The 18,993-nt window shown below is 37.5% G+C and overlaps 2 protein-coding genes across 5 annotated transcripts; one reads left to right on the top strand and one right to left on the bottom strand.

The window, feature by feature from the left end:
* Positions 1-2,120: 2,120 nt before the first annotated feature.
* Positions 2,121-11,412, top strand: LOC132107893 (transmembrane protein 87A-like). 4 transcript variants are annotated; one of them, XM_059514227.1, is made up of 15 exons: positions 2,121-2,728; positions 2,833-2,953; positions 3,142-3,203; positions 3,376-3,559; positions 5,073-5,172; positions 5,575-5,668; positions 5,830-5,897; positions 8,082-8,194; positions 9,172-9,230; positions 9,327-9,430; positions 9,521-9,591; positions 10,138-10,199; positions 10,436-10,488; positions 10,660-10,690; positions 11,105-11,412. In XM_059514227.1, the coding sequence occupies exons 2-15, from the start codon at positions 2,890-2,892 to the stop codon at positions 11,144-11,146; spliced, it is 1,107 nt and encodes a 368-aa protein (XP_059370210.1). In that variant the 5' UTR covers positions 2,121-2,728; positions 2,833-2,889; the 3' UTR covers positions 11,147-11,412. The 4 variants fall into 4 exon arrangements, with proteins under 4 accessions (XP_059370210.1, XP_059370212.1, XP_059370213.1 ...); XM_059514229.1 differs by lacking the exon at positions 5,830-5,897 and adding an exon at positions 7,700-7,768 and having other exon boundaries at positions 8,086-8,194; XM_059514230.1 differs by lacking the exon at positions 5,830-5,897 and adding an exon at positions 7,700-7,764.
* A 913-nt stretch (positions 11,413-12,325) lies between these two features.
* Positions 12,326-17,967, bottom strand: LOC132107895 (uncharacterized). The gene is made up of 3 exons (XM_059514232.1): positions 17,764-17,967; positions 13,706-15,730; positions 12,326-12,845 (listed from the first exon to the last, which is right to left on the bottom strand). Exons 2-3 carry the CDS (start codon positions 15,549-15,551, stop codon positions 12,823-12,825), a joined length of 1,869 nt encoding a protein of 622 aa, XP_059370215.1. The 5' UTR covers positions 15,552-15,730; positions 17,764-17,967; the 3' UTR covers positions 12,326-12,822.
* Positions 17,968-18,993: the final 1,026 nt, after the last annotated feature.

An 18,993-nucleotide genomic window follows, 5' to 3' on the forward strand; every position in this document is an offset into this window, starting at 1 on the left:
GAACAGCTAGCTATGTTGGAAATCAGTTGCCTAATTCCAGAGGTGGAAAGTAACGAATTACATTTACTCGCGTTACTGTAATTGAGTAGCTTTTTTGTGTACTAATACTTTTTAAAGTAATTTTTTAAATCTGTAATTTTACTTTTACTTAAGTATATCTTGTTTGAAGTATTGTACTTCGCTACATTTTAAAACACATTAATTACTGAGTAATAAAAAAAAAAAAAAATCGCTCCCTGGAAGGTATGTCAGTAAATAATGGGCAGGAGGGCAAACTGGCGCTAAAATCACGAGAAAGATGCAGACGGACAAAACAGGCGTTAGTGGTGCAGACACCGCTGAAAACGAAACCCCGTCATATTCTGAAGTTGAACTCGAAGGGAATGAAGTGAACCCCTGGCCATATGTATGCTCTATTATGCTGTGTATGCTGTGCTTGCCTAGGGAGACCAAACTAGCAGCTTATAAAATCTCGACAAGACATCAACCCTTCGCAAGAATGTAGAGGTAAGCTAAATAATTGCATCGTTGCATTGGTGGTTAAAATGAAGCTTTGACATTTTAGCAAGAGGTTTTGCACAAATTAGCTAAAAAGACCTTGGTGAGGAGTGTGCTATTTTTGTTGTAATGATGTGCGCGCATTTATAGTGCGTTCTTTCACTGTGTGATTCAGTCTCCTAAAATGCATTTAGAATGATCACAGAATTGAAGATATAGGGGCAGAAAATTCACATATTTATATAATTTCATATATTAAGTCAAAATCACACAAAGAAATGCCATCTTTTCCACCAAAAATCATCATGAATATATACATATAACAGTTCAGTAAACAAGTTAATTAAGAGACTTGCGTTTTAGACACCATATTGCCTTTTTTAGCTCTATTTCTACAACAGAAAATAATTCCAAACACAGCCACCAAAGCACAGTTTTGCGTCTCTGAGCAACGTGACAGTGTTTCGTTCCTGAATGAATCAAACGTTTAAATGATTCGGTTCAATCGCAATGACTCACTTATTAACAGTGACTTGCTGACACATACTGGCCATTTTAATTTCACATTTAAAGTATCTTGATTTTTTTTTAAATAATTAATTTCTTATCATTTCAAATGAGTATTCAACATTTTATGTCTTGTATATTATAACATTATTCATGCATTTGTAACTGCAGGTTAAATGCATTCTTGTCCTGCACTAAACAGTGTAATACATCTAAATGCCACTTCCAATGAATCTTCTGCATTTCCTCTGCATTAAAAGATGAGTTTGTTGATACTGATTTGCCTGGTAACAGCCCAAATGTTTTATTATTCTAAATAACTGATTCCTTTAATTAAAAACAACTAGTTTGAGATTAATAGACCTATCCCAGGGGTGTCAAACTCAGTTCCTGGAGGGTCGTAGCCCTGCAGAGTTTAGTTCTAACCCTGCTTCAGCACACATATCATGTAGTTTTCAAATAAACCTAAATGATTAGATTAGCTGGATCAGGTGTGTTTAATTAGGGTTATATCTAAACTGTGCAGGACTGTGGCCCTCCAGGAACTGAGTTTGACACCCTTGGTCTGTCCCATTTTGACTCCCTCCCACTGTTAAAATGTAACTAAGTAATTTTTACTCTGAGTAAATTTTAAATGAGCTACTTTTTACTTTTACTGGAGTAGATTTTTAGACTGGTACTTTTACTTGTACTAAGTAAAATTTCATTAATGTAATGGTACTTTTACTTGAGTAGAATATTTTTGTACTCTTTCCACCTCTGCCTAATTCAGCGGCACGGAATGCTGTGATTGACCAATCAGAATCCAGCATTTTAGAGCCTTGTTATTTAGTATTTCATTTGTCATCCTGATTATCTGACACAAAATCTGTCTCACTGTTTTCTCACTGTTAGTATTGTTAACTTAAATAGCCCAAGCATAAACAATCAGCAGACTTTTCTGTTAATTTGAATTTCTGGTCTAGGAATTCTCCGCATTTCCACATTTCGAAATCAATCAATGCGAAATCAGAAATTACAATGCAATTTAGCATCAAATATATTTAATATTGTCGCAGTTCAAAATTTTATGTAGGATTTACTGTATACCTTTGGAAACTTTGTTGGCTCTTTTTTGTGTTTCAGAAAACCCCAAATTCACAAAGCAGAAGAAGGAGGGTTGCAGTGAACACAGATGGGGATACAAAAAATGTTGGTTCATAATTTACAAAATGTAACAAATTTACAATAATTAAAAAGGCTGTCATCATTTATTCACCCTCTAAACTTATGTGATGCTTTTTTTCTTGAAGAACACAAAAGGAAATCTTTAGCAGAATATCTGAGCTGTTCTTTACCATACAAGGAACCAGGGACTGTCAGGCTTCAGAAAGGACCAAAAGCAATATATAGTTATTTTATTTTTTACATTTTTGCAGTCATAGTAACCATTCCGTTTCACTGTATGGGAAAAGAGCCACTTGCATGTTAATGAGAGTGTCTAAATAATGACAGAATTTAGATTTTTGGGTCAGTAACTCTTTAATGCATTGATATGATTATTAAATGATGGTACATTTTGTTTGTAAAAGAAGGAATGATGTGATATGACATAACGTGTGTTAAGTTCCATGTCAATAATGTTAAGATTTATGCAGTTAACCATTTCAAATGTTTGCATGATCAGGCTACAGATTCAACGAGTGCTCCAAAAAGCAAAGACTCTTCATCAGTGGAGACCTCTGTGAGTATTAAAGCACAGAAAGAATCATGATTCATAAAAAGGTTGAGGCGTCTCTTTTTTTCTTCATCTTTTTTTTTTTTTACATGCATGTTTTGTTGTTGCAGCAAAAACAATCTAAATCAGACACTGCAGTGGCACAAACCTGGGAAGACAGTCCCTATATGTTCATCATCAAAATTGAGGCAAAACATCCACCTGCCAAAGAAATAAAATCAAGAATTAAATGTAAGATTTAAATGAGAACTCAAACAGCCATTATAATGTTTTATGAATGAGAACAACCTGCTTTGACAGCAAGGGACCTTTTGAATAACATGTACAATTACTTACCCATTTTATAAATGCATTAATACTTATAGTTTAATATATATTTAATATTTTAATAATAATTTTTTTAAATATATATTATACAGTGGAGGTCAGGATGCACGGCACCTATCAATACATCTCAGCATCTGAATGGCCATTGATGATTGTGAGTACACATTGTTTGTTGGGGTTTTTCTTCTGTTTTTGCTTTTTGTTTAATTTTTCAATTGCAGTAATTATTTTATGCATTATTGTTAGCATTTTTGGCAGCATTTTGGAAGGTTCTTTCATTTACAAAGCTTCCACTAAAATTTTCTTTCAATGCCCATTGTCTTCAGTTCTACATGGTGATGTGCATCATCTACGTGATTATGGGAGTGCTGTGGTTGGCTCTCTCTGCGTGTTACTGGAGAGACCTGCTTCGGATTCAGTTTTGGATTGGAGGAGTGATCTTCCTTGGCATGTTTGAGAAGGCAGTATACTATGCAGAATTCCAGAGCATCCGTTATGATGGTCACTCAGGTAACGCAACTTAAATATTTGTTAATTTTACAACAACTGAGACCATACTGTGTGTCTGCAGCTGAAATGTGATATTTTTATGTGCATAAGGTAACAGATGTTGGCATTTAAACATGAGATAACTTATTGCACTCACAATAGGTTTATCCAGAATTTTATTGGCAGAGATGGGTAGATTACCCAGAAATTGTGCTCTGTTACTTATTCCAAATTATATTACAAAAATTGTAGTTTTTAAGGCTTTCGATTACAAATTATAGGTAATATAGTCAGACTACTTTTTGATTCCTTTTAGATTCCTTTTGGCCTAATTTATTTAGCAGCTAACTTTGATCTAACTTGGTTTTTTGTTTTTAATTGTACCATACTGATATAAAAATACATAGAGTAAGAAAATATATTCCATTCGTTGTAATGAACAACATGAAGTTCATTAAATATAACATTACGTCAAGGTTTCTCAAACTGGGGTTCGTAAATGAACTGCAGGGGGTTGTGAGTTTAATGAAAAGCTAATAATTAATTAAATCATAAAAAAAATCAAATGAAAGTAAGTCATTTTAAAATAACGGCAATCAAAATAAAACGCTTATCAAAAAAAAAAAAACGTATTTGTTGGCCTGCATGTCATGCGACCGTTAACCAATGCCAGAGAACCATGAATGTGCAAATGTGATACTTAATTATTAAATATTTAAATATAAATTAAATATATTAGGTGATTGGGAATGACTGCATTCCATGTAAATATGAAATAAAGCTACTGTGTGCATTTAAAGGGGTTTCAAAAACAAAAGACCTCTAAATACCAATACGTGGGTTAATAACCTAATGGTAATTCAAATAAAAATGTATGTATTCATCAGTAGTTGATGCGATGTTGGAACACTTCTTAAACTTGATATGATTTTTGTAAATCCAGTTTTCAAGTGCTGTGTAACCACCTGACTAATGACTTATAAATCCATAAAACTGGAAGACTTTCTGAAAGTATATAAACAGCAGGATATGTTAGAAAGGAACATTTAAAAGATGAAAAAGAGGAATTTAGGAGAATCAAGAAATTATGAATAATTTATTGCTTTTGTGTGAATATGTAATCATGCAATCAATAAAAAAGTTACTGTAGTCTGATGACAAGTATGTTCAGATTTAATCTAATTACAATTACTAATCATTTTTTGAATCTGATTACATCATCCAGATTACATGTAATCAGTTACTATCCAGCTCTGTTTATAGGTCATGCACATTGTGAGGAAAACTGAGGGCTGTTTAATATTTAGTTTTTAATATTCTTTTAATTATATTTAATAATCTAGTAAATATGAAAATAAAGCTGCTTTATGGTTAACACAAAGGCAAACTGTTTTGATGTACAGTATGGTTTTGTGGACCATTATAAAAATAAATCCAGGCATATGTTTGATGTGATTGTGTAAATTTGCTGTTGAACATTGATAAGGTTACTATAGTGAATGTAGTCATTATGGTGCATTATTTGTTTGTGCAGTTCAAGGTGCAGTGGTGTTTGCAGAGGTGCTTTCAGCTGTAAAAAGAACCCTGGCTCGAGTGCTGGTCATCATTGCTAGTCTTGGATATGGCATAGTCAAGTAAGCTGCTTTGAAGCACTAATATATTGAGACAGCTGGAACAAAATAGATTAAAATCTGGTCTTAGTCATACTTTTATAAAGCAAGAATCCATTAAATTGATCAAAAGTTACACTTTGTTACTACATTGTTCTGATGGGGAAAAAAACTTTTTAACATTGTCACTTAATATTGAAAAATGTTAGCAGTGGTTACAGGGATTTCTGATAGATCACTGATGTGACACTGAAGACCGGAGTAATTAGATTTATATAATTAGAAATTTGATATATTTAGATAGAAAGTTATTTTAAATTGTAATAAAATGACTTTAATACTTTTGATAAAGACATTTGCTATAAGAGTAATCTTCAGAATAGTTTTGTACATTTCTCTTTCAATGACTCCGCCTTTTTGCTGCAGACCAAGACTAGGAGCATTGCTGCACAGGGTGGTGGGGGTAGGACTGCTCTACCTTATCTTCTCCATCATAGAAGGAGTACTGAGAGTCAACACGGTAAGGAGAGTCTCACAGCTGAAACGGAACACAATTTCACTAAAAATGAAAAATAGTGACCAGTGGAGAAGCATGTCCACCTTTGTGAAAAACCTCCTAATTTAAAGTAATGATAATGCTGCACCAAATGTCACGTGAAGCTTAATGTTTCTCTCTCGCAGGAGCAAGGTGGTTCAAGCAGACTGCTTTGTGACATAGTTATGGCCCTCATTGATTCTTGTATTGTGTGGTGGATATCCTTTCACATGTTGATCATCAGTTAAGACTGCGTGTTAAATTTTATTACTCCTGCATGGTGTAGATTTTTGACAGATAAATGGAAATGAAAGTAGATCCAACTGAGTTTTTTGCAGTTACAAGTGCATACAGTTCACTCTGTTCAGTTCTTTTTAGGAAGCCGTGTTATGAAATTTGTGATGGTGGTGTGCAGCTGGGATAATACTTTGTGAAATATCTTTTTTCAGTCTTGCCTCAAAGCTTGTAGCATGATCTACCTTTGTTGGCCTGAATGGTGGTTATGGTTTTGCAATGTGTGAGTACTAGGGTTGGGCGATGTAATAATTATTAAGATGTATTTGTGATTATTCTGATTGCAATATTAAGCACCATAGTAGGTGACTTTACACTATTTGGAGGTGAAAAATGTATCGCTACAATAGTTCGTAGGGTCTGTTCATTTCTGTTAAACTGTGTATCAATTCCGATTCAATGATTCACTTAAAAATAGGAAAATATTATTGTTTTAGTAATAGTTATGTTTGCGTACACTACTGTTGAGATATTTGGGATGAATTAATAAGATCAGAATTGAAAGACTCCTACATTGAAACCAAAAACAAAACAAAAAAAATCAGTTTTAAAGGGGTGGTTCGGGATTTTTGACATCGGACCTCATTTTTAAGTCAGCCTGGTTGTTATTCATTAGTGGAGACATTTTTGTTTTTTAATTATCCAGTCTTTATATTTGGATAGATAGCCGATGCTAGGCTAGCGCGAGTCAATGGGTATATGTTAGCCAGCCATTAAAAACCGTTTTACCCGCTCCACAGTGCACCAAACGCAAATCAATTATAACACTAGACTATCGATGCAAATGTCCGTTGATAGAATAATGTTAGAAATCAAACTTACCTTTCATCACATTGCATTAGTTATAATTTGTTCCCTGTAATCATAAGCCTTGTCGACAGCAGCAGCGGAGTGATATTGATTACCTAGGCAACCGAGTGAGCCGGTCCACACATGACGCAAGTGTATTTACCTGCCGCTGGCACACTGATTATCACTAACATCACATAAGCAGAGCAAAGTAAAATTCCGCAGCGGCTGAGAAACTAGTTCCTTTAGGATCATTGAGATGAAAGGTAAGTTTGATTTCTAACATTATTCTATCAACGGACATTTGCATCGATAGTCTAGTGTTATAATTGATTTGCGTTTGGTGCACTGTGGAGTGGGTAAAACGGTTTTTAATGGCTGGCTAACATATACCCATTGACTCGCGCTAGCCTAGCATCGGCCAACTATCCAAATATAAGGACTGGATAATTTAAAAAAAAAAAATGTCTCCACTGATGAATAACAACCAGGCTGACCTAAAAATGAGGTCCGATGTCAAAAATCCCGAACCACCCCTTTAAGTTTTTAATAGTCAAAGAATCCTGAAAAAAAAAAAGTTTCATGATTTCTACACAAATAAACAGCACGACTGTTTTAAACATTGCTCATAATAAGAAATGTTTATTGAGCACCAAATCAGCATATTAGAATGATTTCATGTGACACTGAAGACTGGAAATTCAGCTTTGCCATAACCATAACAAATTAACAAAAAATAAATAAATAAAGGTGACAGTTTCAAGCTGTGACAAAGCAAATATATAAATAGTAAGCTAATGAATATCATAAATAGGCAATCGCTCAGCCCTATGTAGGTCCCTCTGATAGTGGTGTGTGATGCTGCTGCTCTTCTCTTCTTTCCCTGGCTCTCTCTGTCTTTCCCTCTAACTTCCCCCTATATTGTTGTGTCAGGCTGAAGATGATCTGGTGTTGCTGGCTGCCATCCCCTTGGCTGTTCTCGACTCTACCCTCTGCTGGTGGATATCCTACATTTCTCCATTACTGTTTGTGTGTGTCCCTCTTTCTCTCTTAATGGGTTGTGTAACAGTGACCCTGCATATGTGAGAGGTTGATCACCCCTCTTTATGTTCTCCTTTGCGATTTCTGAGATTTTCTGTACTCGTAAAGCTTGAGGACACCTTAAAGGACAAACCTGTGCAGGAAGACTCTATGCAGTTCTCTACATTTCCTGTTTCACGTCTCTTTTTACAGCAAAGTAAACTGTTTGCTTTAGATTGTGTATGAACTGGAAGTCGCTTAGCCCTAGTGATCAGATATAGTCCTTGACACTCAGTCACATCTTCATTAGCCTGGCCCAAACGATGAAGCTCCTTCGGCTGAGGAGAAATGTGATCAAGCTGTCCCTTTATCGACACTTCACCAACACTCTCATATTCGCTGTCATTGGTGAGCATATGCATCACACTTCTAAATTATTGTGCAAAGTGACAGGATTACAGTACTGCATTGAAACTGCCAGCGATTAATGTCTGTGTAATTTTCGCATACTGAATTATGATTGGTCTGTGTCAAACATCTGGGTTACATGATTTATTAATGGAAAGTGAGCCATGATTGGGGACATTCAATCTCAGTCTCTCTTTCTTGCTATATTTAGGCTTTTCAAACTATAATTTTACTGAAAACTTGCAAGCACTGATATTTCCTTACCGATACGATACACTACCGTTCAAAAGTCTGGGGTCAGTAAGATAAAAGATTTCTATTTCTTAATAAATACTATTATTTTTTAACTTTCTATTCATCAGAGAATCCTGAGAAAAATGCAGTTTTTCACAAAAGTATTGAGCAACGCAACTGTATTCAATATTGATAAGATAAAATGCTTTAAAAAATAAAAAAAATAAAAGTGACGTGACAAGTCAAGTGGAGACCCATACTCAGAATTCGTGCTCTGCATTTAACCCATTCAAAGTGCACACACACACAGCAGTGAACACACACACAATGTGAATACACACCCGGAGCAGTGGGCAGCCATTTATGCTGCATTGCCCGGAGAGCAGTTAGGGGTTCGTGCCATGCTCAAGGGCACCTAAGTCGTGGTATTGCCGGCCCGAGACTCGAACTCACAACCCTAGGGTTAGGAGTCAAAATCTCTAACCACTAGGCCACGACTTCCCCCAGATTTTTTTATTATTCCGTTTTGCCATCACAGGAATAAATTGCATGTTAAAACGTTAAAATAGAAAACAGTTATTTTAAATTGTAATAATATTTCCCAATATTATTGTTTTACTGTATTAATGATAAAAGATTTTCTCTCAATGAAGTGAAACTAGTTTTAGAATTGTGGTCTGAAATTTTATCTGCTTTCTTTTTTTGCCACATGTTCTCATAATGAAATTCTGCTTCTCTTTCAGCTTCTGTTATATTTATTCTGTGGACAACGAAGACTTTCAAGTTACCCAAGTGCCAATCTGTAAGCCTTTTCTTTTTATATGTAATATGTCTTCTGTTTTAGTTAAACCCATATCATTTTAATGACTCCTCTTTTCCTTCACAACTACTCTTGTAGGACTGGAGAGAGCTGTGGATAGATGATGCTTTCTGGCGCTTCCTGTTCTCTAGCATCCTGCTTGTCATCATGTTCTTATGGAGGCCGTCAGCCAACAACCAGAGGTACAGCACTTCACCTCTACCCATGTGTCAACCCCACTACTCTAATAGTAGAAACAAGATTGTCAATCCTTGTCCTTCTGAACCCTTCAGGTATGCCTTCAGTCCACTGGTGGATGAGATTAGTGAGGAAGAAGAGGAGCAGCTAATGAATGAAGCCTTCGGTAAGAGTCTTAATTAAAAAATTAGCAGGTGTGAGACCGAAGTAGTAGCCTGTATTTAAAGATGATGGAGAAATAATTCTGCACATGGGATCTTTACAAGCTGCCTTTCATTCTCTACTAAATAGGATGTATTTGATTTAAAGTCATGATTAAACATGATTGTCACGGTTGAACATTGGACGTTGAGATGTTGGTGTTGCGCTCAAAAGAGTAGGCAGATATACATGAGCTTGCAGGGATGGGATTAAACACTAAATGATAGGTAATGAAGTTATCACGAATTGTCATTTGAACAAAAAATTACTAGGTCAGTTTTTTTAATAAACATATACATAGAGAAATGTTTACAGTAAGATCTATAACAAGCATTTAGAAAATAGGGTCATTTTTCCATTTCATGCCAACTTAAAAACATGCATTTTCCATTTTATCAGCACACTTGAATGCTGCCCATCAAGTCTGCAGATCTGGTTTTCAGCCTTTGTTTGCTGTGCTTTCATTTGACTGCGTTTAGCCGGTTCTAACCAGTTAAACTTGAATTCACAGAGGGTGTGAAAATGAGAGGGATGAAACCAGAGACCAATGGAAGTGCAAAACCCAGCAAAGTGGTAATTCATAACAATACTTGGCATAAAAGAAAAATGTAATTGTTTCATGAAAATAAGCATGTTGTATTGCCGTATATAAGAGTGCCTTATGAAGGATTAGACATGTTGTTTACATAAAAAAGCACCATATTGTGTGGAAAGAATTGCTTATTGTTGTGTTTTTTCAAATATGCTGCATATTTTTGATAACGTCAAGGCCTTCACCTCATGGTAAATTTGTTTTCTATTCCATCCAGGATGAAGATCTAAAATGGGTTGAGGAGAACATTCCCTCATCAATGGCTGATGTGTAAGTCCAGGGATTCATGTGTATAGAAATTATCGTTAGATAATATGGCACTAATAGAATTATTCAGTATGTCACTGATTATTTGTACACCCAAACATGTCATCAGTTTGCCTGTAAAGCTGCTAGCAATCTCTGCCGTGTCATTGACGTGTCCTTCTCTTTGTTTTGCAGCGCACTGCCACCACTGCTAGACTCAGAAGAGGTAAGTGTCTCATATTCTGATTGGCCAGCAGTGGGCACCCTTTGAGCTTCCCAAGTAGAGCAGAAAGCGATCAGCCTGTCACGTCACAGTATTTACCCTCGCTCCCTCTTTTCTTTCTGCTTGGAACAAAAGGAGCGCTGAGGCTTTGGAGGTTTTGTCTGACTAATGAGAGCTCACTTAAGCTAACATTGGATGTGTTCATATATCGAGCAGCAGCCAGTGTGGACAAATCTCATAAAAGAGGAGATCAGAGATTACATACTAGAAAAAATTTAGGATTTTGATAGGTTTTTATGTAACTGTGTTACTTTTTTAGGAATGCCATTGTATGGCACTGCATTTTTTAAATGACTCCCTTTCCTCATAATTCCCTTTCATGATTTTGATTTTTTTTCTTTCTTTTTTCTTCCTCAGGAGATCATGACTACAAAATTTGAGATGTCCAAAATGGAGTAGATCTATGTAATGTATATAATGAGTGTATGACAATGCACAACTGCTTTATCGCAAAACATGAGCTTTTCATAAGCAACGTCTGTAAATATGTGGGATGATGAGGGTAATGCACAAAAGGACTTTTGTTTTATTTTAATTGCTTGTTTGGATTTATATTTTCTCAGATAATATGTTGTAAGAGTTTCTTAAGTCTAAACTGTAAATTGCCTTTGACTGTTGTTTATATATCTACAGTACTAAATGTGATTAAAACATATTAGTTTGTGCATTGTGGGTTGCAAGAGTTTTGTCTGTCAATGCTGTCTAAAACAAAGGGGAGAGGTGGTCCCCAACAACCCCCCCCCCCCCCTCCCCGAATTGATTCAAACTCATCTATTTTTTTTTTTTTAACCAGTTAAACTGCTGGCCACAGTATTTTAAGCAGCATATGCAAATGCCTGTTGTAAATAAAAGTATTTTTATACCACAACAAACAGTAAAAAGTTATTGACCCTTATTTGCTAAGTAGCAGACTATATGCTAAGTCTGTAAAGTCCACCCGGGTCGTGCTGTCGATAGGTATTGATTTCTTCTCAAAGCCATATTCAAGTCTGTCATGCAGTGTTCGTTTCACCCACTTGCCAATACAGTCTCAATATCTCTGTCCTGTTTTGTCCCTGTTAAGACAACTCATTATGTGTTAATACTTCCACACGGTTCTTCATTAACCCTGACCCAGCTGTGAGCTATAGGGAATGCTGGACCAAACCTGTTGCTAGGATTTATGTTAAGCTGCAGTTAACGTTCTAATTGCATGATTTAGTATAAATAGTTGACAGAGTGATGGTCATCAAGGATGGCACAGTCATAATCACCTGAGCTCAATACAAATATCAAGGGGCTAAAGTACGATATTAAATTACTGTTAAAGTAATCCAATATAAATTGACATTTGACATAATAGTGTTCATATTAGGGGTTTAATGTAATGTGTGTTCCCATTTCCCAAGATGCAAATTATGCACTATTTGTGAAGCAGTATTTTTGGAGGGAAACTAAACATTCTCTCCATTGATTTGCATTAGCTGAGTCTGTTACCCCAACAGCCCCAAATGGCAAACCCAGTTAATCTGTTATTAGTCAGCATTTTCTAAAATCTCTCAATGATGGCATATTCTGCAAGAAAACCCAGAGAAGTACTTAATGTTTAATGGTGGTTTATTCATGTACACAAGATAACAGTCTAAAAACCAAAACACAGAGATTAGAGCACATTCCGTGTTGAATTCACAATTCAGGGGCAGTCTGGCGGGCTGTTATTTCAGATGTGTCTGTATCACATATATCTAGTCAAAGGAAAACTACAAACAGAATGACAATTAATATAAAACTAACAGTCTTTATGATCACGGTACTTTGTGATCACTGAGATTAACATTTCAAAGGAATGTCATTTATGACAATATAAAATCTCACTAGCAGACAGGCAAAACATTTACAATGATGGAAAGGTAGCAAGAACTGCACTGATTGATGATTCTGAATTATTGCTTTTCAAGATATTTTTAAACTGTGGATTGCATCTCTCACCATGGTGAATCGTGGCATAAACATGTGATTACTCCATATTTGGGGGGAGGGGGGCAAAGCTCCTTGCTGAACGAATCCCATGCAGATCTAATCCTCTTTGTGTGGCGTCACACGTTTCCCGCCTTTTTTTCTGGTAAATGATAACAGAAGAGATTTCAGAATATATTACAGTATATTTCTACATTTAAAATTTTCATCAATTATACACACATTTTTGTCACAGAGTAGAGGTTCATTTAGATTCACCAACATAAATTGTCAACTTTATAAATACAGGACAGCAAGCACTACACAACTGCATCTGACAGTATTGTGAAAAAACCCTACCTCAAAAACACTAAATTATCAGTGGTTCCATGTTAACATAGATGCATGCTGCAATCTTTCCTTAAATTATTTTATATTTACTTTTTAAGAAAACACAAATTGCTACTTTGGATAACTTCACAAACAGCTCAATTAAAGCACCCGTATCTTCCTTAGAATTCACTGACCCTAAAATTCTCAACGTTTTAAAACTTTTATGGAGTGTAGCAATATCTTTTTGACGTGTCCACAACACCAGATCATGTCCCCACAAACAGATGAAGTTGCTCAGGATTGCCAAGGATCAATGCAGAGATCCCTGTTTTAAAGTAACTTCTCTTTGACAGTAACTGACATCAATATCTGTGTAAGTGCTATTGCTCTCAGACTGGAAATACTTAAAACTACTGTCCAGAACGTCCTTCTCCTTGGCTAACTGTTCAGTGGCTGAGGATACAACTGCACGAACGATGGAAGCTGCAACCTCATAGCACATCCTCTTCAAGGCCTCCTCTTGTTCATCTGTATTGGTCCTCACTGACCCAGAAAGGGACCCTCTACTTTGAGGGGCCCCATCCGCCCCAGTCTCTACCTCAACACTAGTACCTACTCCTAATTTAGACTCTGCTTTGTCATTTGCATTTTGCTGTAGATCTCTCGAGTCAATTGGAGCTTCACACTCACCGCTTTGGGCAACTGCATTGACAGTATCGCACTTCCCGTCTTGATTGAGGATCTTCCCAGCCTTCTGACAAGTTTTCCCACTAGAGTCTATAGTCTCCTGGTTGGTCTCCTCATCCTTCACGTCATTCTGGGTTGTTGCTTCATGATTGTGTGCTGTGGTGTCTTCTGATGTAGCATCCGAACATCCATTCTCACCATTGGCTTTTGGCTCTGTCTGGCCTCCTCCCTCTGGTGCTGGATCCGCTATGTGAGACTTGTCTGATGGCTGACCAGATGGTGCACTAGTTTGGGACCTCTCCTCTCCATCAGAACTCTTGTGTTCGCCTGCCACCTGAGCTTCATTATTGCTCTCACTCGGAGCCACAGTCTGCTCCTCTGATCCAGTCTGTGGGACATCAGTTTCCCCAGCTGTGTCATCAAGGCCATCCCAGTCTTTAGCCTCACTCTCACCAGTACCATCTCCATCTTTCTGGGCTGCTGTACTCTCCCCCATGTCCATGCTGGTGCTCTTCCCCTTTCGCAGTATGAAGTTCTTTAGTGACACAGCACGGTTGAAGTGTGTCCTTTTTGCCTTGGCCGTCTTGCCTGAGTCTTTACCCGCCTGTGGTTCATCATTCTGCTCTTGCTCACCCGCTGCTTCCTCCTCTACTCCACCTGAGTCAGCTGCCTTCTTTGATTTGGGAATAACTCGTTTTTTGAAAGAGGTCCAGATCTCATTTGCATGATGGTCCACCGATTTTGCATGCTGTGTAGTAGCAGTTGCTCCTTTCTCTTCCTCACCCTTCGCATTAGTGTTCTCCTGTGCTTCTACGTCACTGGCTACCTTTACATCTTCCGTCCCCTGTTCAGCCTCTGGGGCATTTTCGTCTTTAACATCGGAAGAGTCTTTGTCCTTTGGTTTGTGGATTCCAACAACTGATGAATCTCTCTTCATACCTTGGAATGTCCAGGATCTCTTTAGTTTCCACCTTTTTTGGCCAGAGTGCTCTGACTTTGTAGTGGAATCCAGTGTCCCACTGTCTCCTGCTCCATCTGCACTGGTTCCTTCTGCTCCCTCAGCATCCTTGGACTCGTCTGTGCTTTTCTTGTGACTTTTCTGAGCCATGAGTTTCTTAAAAGAGTGCCAGCGCTTCATGTTTTTTGTTGTTTGGGGGTTAGACTTGTCTGGCTCGTCTGCAGTCGGAGGCTCCTCTGCTTGGTCTGCCACATTTGTACTGGCATCAATATCCTCCAGCCTGTCTAGTGATTTTGACCGAATCTTGTCATGTTTTTGGAGTGCCCCTGTTCCCTCCTTTTTGTCTGTGCTTTTGTGCGAGAAAATTTTAGCAACAGGCTTGCGAATGAAGTCCCTAACACTAGACTTCTCTCCTTGCTTTGGCTTGGCACCAGATGCCTTTTGCTCTTGGGAAGCCTCCTCATTTTCTGGTGCTTTTTCAATAGTCTGCCCGTCAGCTGCAGCCTCACCAGCTTCTGCTGGCTGAGTAGATTCCTGCTCTTTAGGGCCTGCAGTATCCCCTTGATCGTTCTGGCTAGAGCCCTTATCCTGCTCCTCGCCAGGAGTATCTTCAGCTCCTGTCTGCTGCTCCTTCTTTTTTTTCCCTCCCATTACTTTTCCAAGCCCACTTTTATTTAAAAAAGAGTCCCATATTTTCTCAGAGGCTGGCTTAGATTTGCTATCAGCTGTTTGCTCTGTGCTTGGCGTTGCCTCAGTAGTAGGCTGTGTTTCCTCTGTTGAAGCTGGGGCTTCATCTGTTGAAACTGAGGCTGGTTTTGTGGTTTCTTCCTCTGCCTTGTTCTCGACAATGTCTGCTTGGACAGGCTCTGCATTAGCCTCGGTTGCCGCCATATCGAAAATAAAAACTCCCAACTATCAGGTCTTCCTCTTGAAATATACTTATTTCCTTGAGTTCTTTATGAAACTGAGTTCATTGATGATCAGCCAACAGCTCTGTGAGTGTTCCTATCCAAATTATTTCCATAAGAAATGGGCAATTCTGCATCATATTCCGTAGATGGACTTCAAAGCTAGAAGGAGAAAACACAACAATCAGTTTTAAATTGGCTGGATGTATTTCAGTCAGCATATGAATTTTTTTTTTTTTTTTTTTTCAATCCTTGAAACTGGTGCATCTTAGCTGTACTGTTGTGTTCTACATGGGGTAAAAATAAAGTATGTACTAGACAAACTTATGCTGTCTTTAAGTGCCTCCAATCACCTTGGAGTCACAGTGTACACATGATCACTGATATGTTTTACCATTTAGGCTATTTAGGCTAATTTAGATATTGAGCTGAATACACCACATCTTCTGTTGACATTTAACTTATCTCACTGTGTAAATGCACAGGTATGTGTTGTCAGGTAAGGATGTGAAAATGCCAAATGCAAAAATAAGTCCACATGCCACTGCCCATATGACAATGAAAGATCTTATAAGCCTCTAAACTCTTCACCCTAGGTCAACTCATATTGCTTAACAATGAGGCTGGTTTTGTTTGTACACCGAGGATTCTTTTGAGATAAAAAAAAGAAAAGAAAAAAATTGTCAGGCTTTCTTGATGCTTACAGCAATTTAATGCTACCTCTGAATGATCCACTTGCGAAATTTCAGATTATTTTGTATTGAATTTGGTCTGAGACGCTAGAGGTGAAACCACATGTGACATAGTTACATAATTGATTTATTCAAGGAACCTTATGGCTGTATACACCGTAAAATGAGTACAGTAGCATACAAAACAGAAGCAATATTCTTTGCCCTGTGAAAAGCCTGATGGAAAGAACATGGCTTAATTGGATTTTGCCGTGACTGAGTCTGTTTACTGATGGGGCACAAGACCCTGCTTGCCCATCCGACTGACACTGGGACAATTGAGGCTTGACGGTTTTGTCCCCTCTTTTCATGGACAAAACCCTTGCCCTTTGTTATGCAAACGCAGTAGAAGAGACTTGAAGAAGCTCCCTCGATAAAGCCCTAAGTGTGGGCTCAAACCTTGCTTTGCACAAGTAGAACATAATTCTAATGGGAAACGAGGGAAAAGCCTATGCAAATGCTCGAGACAGCAGGTGCCAATGCTCTTCAAAACCTCATTTGCATTGCTAATGCGTCCCTAACCATCTCCTCCATTTTGTAAAAATGTGTTGATATCAACATCACCCAAGTTGTTTTAATTGACGCGTTGCACGAGCAGTACGTTATTTGCCAAAAAAGCTTCGAAAAGACTCAAGGAGACATCCTACTTCTGTTGTGTCTGGAAAACAACCCTGAACAATACTCATTCACGTCATTTGATTCAGATCACCAATTTCTAGGACCTCACATTAGTTAGTGGAATAATTAAAAACATATTTCGATTCACGAATCTTCCAGTAACCAATAAAACGTCTGTCACTATGTAAATGTGTGATGTGGGAATTATGAAATCATCATGCAGCGGGAAAACAACAACAACCTGCGCGCCACACGCACAAGCGCGCGCATTCGGTGTCTATTGTGATAAAGCCATGCTTGTTTTATTCTCGAAATCTCGTAAAGATCCAATTCAGCGACCGATGTGCTTTTGCTATGTAAAAAGGTATTTCACTGACATATATACTACACCACAGACTGGAAGCAACTGGGAGCAAATTCACACTTGAGTGCGTCTGATAATAATATGGGAGAAGACAGTCTGGCACGTTTGGCGAAGTTGATCGCATGAATGAATGAACTCGTAACAGTTGCTTGAGCAAACAGGCAAAAGTGAAGCAGATGTCCTTATTTATAAACATAAACACAAAGCAAGACAAGCTGGAAACGGATTTGTTGAACCTAATACTCAATTTCACTATGCCTACGAATTCAAATCCAGGGCGCAGTCATTGCGCGCCTATTGTCCTTTCCAAATAAATCTATGCACTTCCTTATAATATCCATTGTTAAATGCATTGCATAGGCTAAGCGTTCAAAATCACACGTATGTACTTTGAAACATAAATGCAAAATGAAGTTCTTCACGACAGCAATACTCATAATAATACAACAAAAACATTATTACTAAGAAAATAGTCTGCAAACCTTGTCCCTCGTGTGTAAATCCGTCTCGTGTGCTAGAGGAAAGGTAATAATCTGCTTCAGACTGGAAAAGACACAAACTAAATCCCCGCTCGCATCCTCATGCCTTGACAGAAAAGGGATCAGTGAGTGAGAGAGAGAGAGTGTGTGTGTGTGTGTGTATGTGTGTGTGTGGAGAATTGCGCGCGCGGAGACGTTGAGGGTCGAGCGCCGGTATTAACAGACGCGCAGCTGCGGCTCCATCTATCTCACCCTGTTGCCCTTAGCAACCAGGCAGACCACCCCCACCCTGCCACCACACACACACACTACCCGCCACACAAACACTAAGAAGGTTACTGTACGGGGTTAAGATGGTAACTTTAATTTCAGCCACTTCCCTTGATTTCCGAGAAATGTGGTGATGTTTTGTTGGATCACGAGCCTTCAGATTGGCTGTAGCAGGTCCGAGGATTGTTTCTGCACCTCGGGTGACGCAGGGCAACAGATCGAGTGGTCGGGGAGACTGGGGACTGTTTTAACGTTTAGTTTTAACGTCTATAACTAACGGCTAGCCTAACATAAACTGTGTAAATTAATGTTAAGTATAAAGAGTGTACAAGGGGGGTATATGTAAAATATAAATGTAAAATTTTGTGCATAAAAGTTATGGTAAAAAATACGGTGTTATGGTATAATATATTTTTTATGGATGCATATAGGCATTTTTAGAGAAATAGAGAGATTTGCTTCTGTAATTCCTTTTTTAATTTATGAAAAATATATAATATTAATATAATATTTTAAGTAAAAATGTAGGCATGGACAGTCATTTACAATTACACAAACACAGAGAGAGAGAGAGAGAGTACTTGACGTTATTGTGGTAAAAATAATAAGACAATTAAAAAATAAATGGAGGCATGAACAGGCATTTACAATTTATATATATATATATATATATATATATATATATATATATATAATTTTGTACATTAAGTTATTGTGGTAAAAATAATAAGAAAACTTAAAAAATAAGCAAAAATGGAGGCATGGATGTACAGTAGCCTATATATGCTTATGTTTGTATTTTTAATTTGATCTTTTCATAGACAGAGTGAGGGGGAAATACATTTCTGATTTATTTAACACAAGTGCAATGAACTACAAAATACAGGTAAAACACATCCAGAAAAATTAAGTACCTTCCTGTAATGTCAGCCATGATATTTGATAATATTTGTGTGGATATAT

The sequence above is a fragment of the Carassius carassius genome, chromosome 28 (genome assembly GCF_963082965.1).
Source record: "Carassius carassius chromosome 28, fCarCar2.1, whole genome shotgun sequence".
NCBI classification, from domain to species: domain Eukaryota; kingdom Metazoa; phylum Chordata; class Actinopteri; order Cypriniformes; family Cyprinidae; genus Carassius; species Carassius carassius.

Excerpts from the sequence above, each read along its gene's own strand:
- LOC132107895 (XM_059514232.1), bottom strand. The coding sequence starts at position 15,551 with ATGGCGGCAACCGAGGCTAATGCAGAGCCTGTCCAAGCAGACATTGTC. Across the intron at positions 12,846-13,705 it reads CAATGCAGTTGCCCAAAGCG|AAAAAAAGGCGGGAAACGTG; the intron begins GTGAGTGTGAAG and ends ATCATTTACCAG.
- LOC132107893 (XM_059514227.1), top strand. The coding sequence starts at position 2,890 with ATGTTCATCATCAAAATTGAGGCAAAACATCCACCTGCCAAAGAAATA. Across the intron at positions 3,204-3,375 it reads CTGAATGGCCATTGATGATT|TTCTACATGGTGATGTGCAT; the intron begins GTGAGTACACAT and ends CATTGTCTTCAG. Across the intron at positions 10,691-11,104 it reads CACTGCTAGACTCAGAAGAG|GAGATCATGACTACAAAATT; the intron begins GTAAGTGTCTCA and ends TTTCTTCCTCAG.